The 7702-nt window shown below is 47.2% G+C and overlaps 1 protein-coding gene across 2 annotated transcripts in view; it reads left to right on the top strand.

The window, feature by feature from the left end:
• LOC106589857 (caskin-2) overlaps positions 1 to 7702 on the top strand; it is a 101717-nt gene that overhangs the window by 82930 nt on the left and 11085 nt on the right. For both annotated transcript variants that reach the window (XM_045710107.2, XM_014180255.3), the window contains exon 14: positions 78 to 162. In XM_045710107.2, coding sequence (XP_045566063.2) covers positions 78 to 162 — 85 coding nt within the window. The remainder of the gene's footprint in view (positions 1 to 77; positions 163 to 7702) is intronic.

Genomic DNA, 7702 nt, shown 5'->3' with positions numbered 1-7702 from the left:
GGACAGTATGTCCACTTTGTTTCACGGTCATATGGACCACAAATAGCTGAACAAGATATCCCTCTTCCTGTGTGTAGCTGGCTCCCTCTGTTGGTGAGTCCAGAGAACAGCAGTTCCTCCCTGCAGGACCAGACCCCAGCAAACAACCTGATGGACATACAGGTCACATACCTTGTACACTACTTACCCTTCAGCTCTACCATCTTCTTATCTGTTACCATTCAGCTCTACCCTCTTCTCATCTGTTACCCTTCAGCTCTACCATCTTCTTATCTGTTACCCTTCAGCTCTACCATCTTCTCATCTGTTACCCTTCAGCTCTACCATCTTCTCATCTGTTACCCTTCAGCTCTACCATCTTCTCTTCTGTTACCCTTCAGCTCTACCATCTTCTCATCTGTTACCCTTCAGCTCTACCATCTTCTCATCTGTTACCCTTCAGCTCTACCATCTTCTCTTCTGTTACCCTTCAGCTCTACCCTCTTCTCTTCTGTTACCCTTCAGCTCTACCATCTTCTCTTCTGTTACCCTTCAGCTCTACCCTCTTCTCTTCTGTTACCCTTCAGCTCTACCCTCTTCTCATCTGTTACCCTTCAGCTCTACCATCTTCTCATCTGTTACCCTTCAGCTCTACCATCTTCTCATCTGTTACCCTTCAGCTCTACCATCTTCTCATCTGTTACCCTTCAGCTCTACCATCTTCTCATCTGTTACCCTTCAGCTCTACCCTCTTCTCTTCTGTTACCCTTCAGCTCTACCATCTTCTCATCTGTTACCCTTCAGCTCTACCATCTTCTCTTCTGTTACCCTTCAGCTCTACCCTCTTCTCTTCTTTTACCCTTCAGCTCTACCCTCTTCTCTTACCCTTCAGCTCTACCCTCTTCTGTTACCCTTCAGCTCTACCCTCTTCTCTTCTGTTACCCTTCAGTCCCCCCCCCCCCTTGTCTTTCTCCATTTTCAAATATATACTCAGCCCTACCAACCCCAGAGACATTAGCTTAAAATATTGTCTGTAATTTTCGGTAGATATATTTTTGTCTGTTAACTTCTTACGGCTGAAATCCCGTTAACGGGATCGATATGACAACAGCCAGTGAAAGTGCAGGGCGCCAAATTCAAAACAGCAAAAATGTCATAATTAAAATTTCTCAAACATACAAGTATTATACACCATTTTAAAGATAAGATTCTCATTAATCCAACCACAGTGTCCGATTTCAAAAGGCTTTACAGCAAAAGCACACCAAACGATTATGTTAGGTCAGCGCCTAGTCACAAAAAAACATTCAGCCATTTTCCAGCCAAAGAGAGGAGTCACAAAAAGCAGAAATGGAGATAAAATTCATCACTAACCTTTGATCTTCATCAGATGGGACTCATAGGACTTCATGTTACACAATACATGTATGTTTTGTTCGATAAAGTTCATATTTATATCCAAAAATCTCTGTTTACATTGGCGTGTTATGTTCAGTAATGTTTTGCCTCCAAAACCTCCGGTGACTTTGCAGAGAGCCACATCAATTTACAGAAATACTCATCATAAACTTTCATAAAATATACAAGTGTTATGCACACAGAATTAAAGATACACTTCTCCTTAATGCAACCGCTATGTCAGATTTCAAAAGAGCTTTACGGCGAAAGCAAACTTTGCAATAATCTGAGTACAGCGCTCAGATATTGTAACGGCCGTCGTTAGAGAAAGACCAACGTGCAGCGAAGTTAGTGTTCATCTTGAGTTTTAATATACGAACGAACACTATACAACAAAACAACAAAACCGACAGCCAAACAGTACTGTCAGGTGCAAGACACTAAACAGAAACAATCCCCCACAAAACCCAAAGGAAAAACAGGCTCCTTATGTGTGACTCCCAATCAGCAACAACGAACTACAGCTGTGCCTGATTGGGAGCCACACACGGCCCAAAGCAAAGAAATACAAAAACATAGAAAAATGAACATAGAACGCCCACCCAATGTAACACCCTGGCCTAACCAAAATAAAGAACAAAAACCCCTCTCTATGGCCAGGGCGTTACAGTACCCCCTCCCCCCGCCAAGGTGCGGACTCCGGCCGCAAAACCTGACTCTGAAGGGGAGGGTCCGGGTGGGCCTTCTTACGGCGGCGGCTCAGGTGTGGGACGTGGCCTCCGCTCCACCCTCGGCGTCGCCCACTTAGGTGGCCTGGCCCTGGGCGCAGGCACAGGACTCACCGGGCTGGCGGGCGGCTCCGGACAGGCGGGCGGCTCCGGACAGGCGGGCGGCTCTGGCGGCTCCGGACAGGCGGGCGGCTCTGGCGGCTCCGGACAGGCGGGCAGCTCTGGCGGCTCCGGACTGGCGGGCGGCTCTGGTGGCTCCGGACTGACCAGGATGGGGAGACCCACTGGAGGCCTGGTCCGTGGAGGAGGCACAGGCTTGACCAGGATGGGGGGGCCCACTGGAGGCCTGGTCCGTGGAGGAGGCACAGGACTGACCAGGATGGGGAGACCCACTGGAGGCCTGGTCCGAGGAGGAGGCACAGGATAAACCGGGCTGTGGGGGAGCACTGGAGTTCTGGTACGTAGGCTCTTTACCCACACCCCAGGCTGAATGCCCACTTTGGCCCGGCACGGGCGGAGCGCAGGCATTGGGCGAACTGGACCCTCCCAGCGCCCTGGAGACACAGTGCGCAGAGCCGGTGCAGGATAACCTGGACCGAAAAGGCGCACTGGAGACCAGACGCGCTGAGCCGGCACAATCCGTCCTGGCTCGATGCCTGCACTCGCATGGCATTTGCGGGGGGCCGGAATGTAGCGCTCCGGGCTGTCAACGCGCACTGGGGGCACCGTGCGCTCTACCGCATAACACGGTGCCTGACCAATACTGCGCTGCCTGCCGTAAGCACGGGGAGTTGGCCCAGAATTCCTTCCTGGCTCCGCCACACTCCCTGTGTGCCCCCCCCCCAAAAAAATTGGGGGCTGCCTCTCGTGCCTGTTGCGCTCCCTCGCTTCGTACCAGCGCCTCTCAGCTATCGCCGCCTCGATCTCCCACTGCGGGCGGCGATACTCCCCAGCCTGAGCCCACGGTCCACCTCCATCGAGCAATTCCTCCCATCTCCAGGAATCCTGAATGCACCTCTCCATCTCCTCCAAAGTCCATGAGTCCATATTTCCCCTCTCCTGGTGCTTCTCCTTACTCCGCTGCTTGGTCCGTTGTTGGTGGGGGATTCTGTAACGGCCGTCGTTAGAGAAAGACCAAGGTGCAGCGGAGTTAGTGTTCATCTTGAGTTTTAATATACGAACAAACACTATACAACAAAACAAGAAAACCGACAGCCAAACAGTACTGTCAGGTGCAAGACACTAAACAGAAACAATCCCCCACAAAACCCAAAGGAAAAACAGGCTCCTTATGTGTGACTCCCAATCAGCAACAACGAACTACAGCTGTGCCTGATTGGGAGCCACACACGGCCCAAAACAAAGAAATACAAAAACATAGAAAAATGAATATAGAACGCCCACCCAATGTAACACCCTGGTCTAACCAAAATAAAGAACAAAAAACCCTCTCTATGGCCAGGGCGTTACAGATATCAAAACAAGCCATACAGATACCCGCGATTTTGGAGTCAACAGAAGTCACAAATACCATTATAAATATTCACTTACCTTTGATGATCTTCATCGGAATGCACTCCCAGGAATCCCAGTTCCACAATTAATGTTTGTTTTGTTCGATAAAGTCCATCCTTTATGTCCAAATACCTCCTTTTTGTTTGCACGTTCCGTCGAGTAATCCAAATCCACTTTGCTCGCGCAGTTAGTTCAGACAAATAGTCCAAAAAGTTATATTACAGTTCGTAGAAACATGTCGAACGATGTATAGAATCAATCTTTAGGATGTTTTTATCATAAATCTTCCATAATATTCCAACTGGACGATTCCTTTGTCTTCAAAAAGGAAAAGGAACACAGCTAACTCTCACAGGAGCGCGCGCCACTGAGCTCATGTCATTTTCTCAGTCATCTGATTCCAATGGCTCTTATTCTCTCCCCATTCACAGTAGAAGCATGAAGCACGTTCTAAAGACTGTTGACATCTAGTGGAAGCCTTAGGAAGTGGAAAATGACCCCACAGACACTGTATACTGAATAGGCAATCACTTGAAAAACTACAAACCTCAGATTTCCACACTTCCTGGTTAAAAAAAATACCGTTTTTTGCCTGCCATATGAGTTCTGTTATACTCACAGACATCATTCAAACAGTTTTAGAAACTTCAGTGTTTTCTATCCAAATCTACTAATAATATGCATATCTTAGCTTCTGGGACTGAGTAGCAGGCAGTTTACTCTGGGCACCTTCTTCATCCAAGCTACTCAATACTGCCACCCATCCATAAGAAGTTAAACGAGCTGTATTCAGTCTGAGGTCAGACTGACAGAGTATTCCACCTGTCCTCCTAGCCAAGACCAGGCCAATCAATCAATCAATCAATCAAATGTATTTATAAAGCCCTTTTTACAGCAGCAGATGTCACAAAGTGCTGTACAGAAACATAGCCTAAAACCCCAAACAGCAAGCAATGCAGGTGTAGAAGCACGGTGGCTAGGAAGAACTCCCTAGAAAGGCAGGAACCTAGGAAGAAACCTAGAGAGGAACCAGGCTATGAGGGGTGGCCAGTCCTCTTCTGGCTGTGCCGGGTGGAGATTATAACAGAACATGTCCAAGATGTTCAAACGTTCATAGAGTAGCTAGCTAGCTACAGCCACAGGGCAGAGGGCAAATGAGAGGGAGAGAAAGAAATACAGCTACTTACCTCACTACATCAACAATACAGAAACCAGCTTTCTGCACAGCAACTTACCTCTCCACAAACCAATATAGACAACGGATCTCCTCACTATAAACCAACTCACCTCACTGCAAAACATAAGAGTCCCAGATGGCACCCTAGTCCCTTAATAGGGCCAAAAGTAGTGCCCTTTATATATATATATATATATATATATATATTTCACCTTTATTTAACCAGGTAGGCCAGTTGAGAACAAGTTCTCATTTACAACTGCGACCTGGCCAAGATAAAGCTGTGCAACACAAACAACAACACAGAGTTACACATGGAATAAACAAACATACAATCAATAATAAAATAGAAAAGGTCTATATACAGTGTGTGCAAATGGAGTAAGGAGGTAAGGCAATAAATAGGCCATAGAAGCGAAGTAATTACAATTTAGCAAATTAACACTGGAGTGATAGATGTGCAGATGATGATGTGCAAGTAGAGATACTGGTGTGCAAAAGAGCAAAAAGGTAAATTAAACAATATGGGGATGAGGTAGGTAGTTGGATGGGCTATTTACAGATGGGCTGTGTACAGCTGCAGCGATCGGTAAGCTGCTCTGACAGCTGATGCTTAAAGTTAGTAAGGGAGATAGGAGTCTCCAGCTTCAGTGATTTTTGCAATTCGTTACAGTCATTGGCAGCAGAGAACTGGAAGGAAAGGCGGCCAAAGGAGGTGTTGGCTTTGGGGGTGACCAGTGAAATATACCTGCTGGAGTGCGTGCTACGGGTGGGTGTTGTTATGGTGACCAGTGAGCTGAGATAAGGCGGAGCTTTACCTAGCAGAGACTTATTGATGACTTGGAGCCAGTGGGTTTGGCGATGAATATGTAGCGAGGGCCAGCCGACTAGAGCCTACAGGTCGCAGTGGTGGGTAGTATATGGGGCTTTGGTGACAAAACGGATGGCACTGTGATAGACTGCATCCAGTTTGCTGAGTAGAGTGTTAGAGGCTATTTTGTAAATGACATTGACGAAGTCAAGGATCGGTAGGATAGTTCGTTTTACTAGTTTATGTTTGGCAGCGTGAGTGAAGGAGGCTTTGTTGCGAAATAGGAAGCCGATTCTAGATTTAATTTTATAAATAAATAGGGTTCCATTTGGGACACAGACAGAAGCTCAGCTCTTTATAGAAGCAATAAAAGGGGACTGAGTTAGTCTTTGGTCTCACCAGGGGGTACGGGACAGGACAAGAGGAGAGAGAGAATAGAGATGCGGGTATTCTGTCAGCTTACGGCCTGAACTAACTACTATCAGCTTCTCTGGAACTGGGAGAGGGAGGGGGAGAAATGGTAGGGGGGACAGAAAACATGGAGGGAGAGACTTCAACAGGACAGAGAGATGGTGTGGGTAAGAGAAATGGGAGGAGACAGACAAACATACAGTATGTAAGTGGGAGAGAGGGAGGGAGAGAGGTAGATAATGGAATGCGAGATTAAAAGGGTGCAGAGAGGAAGGTCATGACTCAGAGAGAGAGGTAACAGTTCTCCTGGCTTTTCCTTGTTATTATCTGCAATCTCTCTAGTTATTACTCTGTTACTTTAGTGTGATTGTAGTTTTACTGGAGACGTTTACTATTGTTAAGTTCTGAAGAAACGGACGACAAGAAAAAAATCAAACCAACTTTATTCACCAACTGGGTCATACAGCTGCAAAGACAAAGCATGATTACACAAGCACATATATTTATAACCTCCTAATAGTGGGGTTAACTCAGTACACATCTAGACAGCCAATACATCTCTGTTGCTAGGCAGGAACGTGGTGTATGGTTCCTCTCACTGGTGTAGTCATGGTCCTGTCTGATGCTAGAACCTTGGTGGGTGTGGAAGTGTATGTGTGTGAGATAGGACTGTAGTAGGAGGGTCGTTGTGGTGGGCCCCTCTGTGTGAGATAGGACTGTAGTAGGAGGGTCGTTGTGCTGGGCCCCTCTGTGTGAGATAGGACTGTAGTAGGAGGGTCGTTGTGGTGGGCCCCTCTGTGTGAGATAGGACTGTAGTAGGAGGGTCGTTGTGGTGGGCCCGTCTGTGTGAGATAGGACTGTAGTAGGAGGGTCGTTGTGGTGGGCCCGTCTGTGTGAGATAGGACTGTAGTAGGAGGGTCGTTGTGGTGGGCCCCTCTGTGTGAGATAGGACTGTAGTAGGAGGGTCGTTGTGGTGGGCCCGTCTGTGTGAGATAGGACTGTAGTAGGAGGGTCGTTGTGGTGGGCCCCTCTGTGTGAGATAGGACTGTAGTAGGAGGGTCGTTGTGGTGGGCCCCTCTGTGTGAGATAGGACTGTAGTAGGAGGGTCGTTGTGGTGGGCCCCTCTGTGTGAGATAGGACTGTAGTAGGAGGGTTGTTGTGGTGGGCCACTCTGGCCCCCCTCCCAGAGGTTTCTTCTCACTTCATCTGTTGACTTGACCTCGAGCCGAATTCCTCGCTCCTCCCTAGTTCCTCAGCTGGCCTGCCTTATCAGAGACTAACTAGACTGTTGAATTCCTCGCTCCTCCCTAGTTCCTCAGCTGGCCTGCCTTATCAGACTAACTATTGCCGTTCACTTCCCTCTTTAGAAACATGGAACAGAATATGAACTTTCTACACTTCCCCTTGCCTCACTCAGTAACTTTCCATAAACCACGTCCCTATCTACCCTTCATTGACCCCATCATATAGATTCCTTATACATGTAAAGTCATCAATAAGTTCAAAACCATTTTTCATTGTCGTTTCATTTTCTTTAAGCACTTTTCCAGACACCCAAAGTCACTTCACATACAAGATTAATTGTAATAATAAAATCCCACATTAAAATAAGCAAGTTTAAAAACATATGCTGAACATAAGGACAGACTAACCATGGAACCTTAACATGATGCATTTAGTCTG

This window comes from Salmo salar, chromosome 28 (assembly GCF_965601325.2).
Source record: "Salmo salar chromosome 28, fSalSal1, whole genome shotgun sequence".
In the NCBI taxonomy this organism is placed as follows: Eukaryota; Metazoa; Chordata; class Actinopteri; order Salmoniformes; family Salmonidae; genus Salmo; species Salmo salar.
This window is presented reverse-complemented; position numbering and strand designations above follow the sequence as displayed.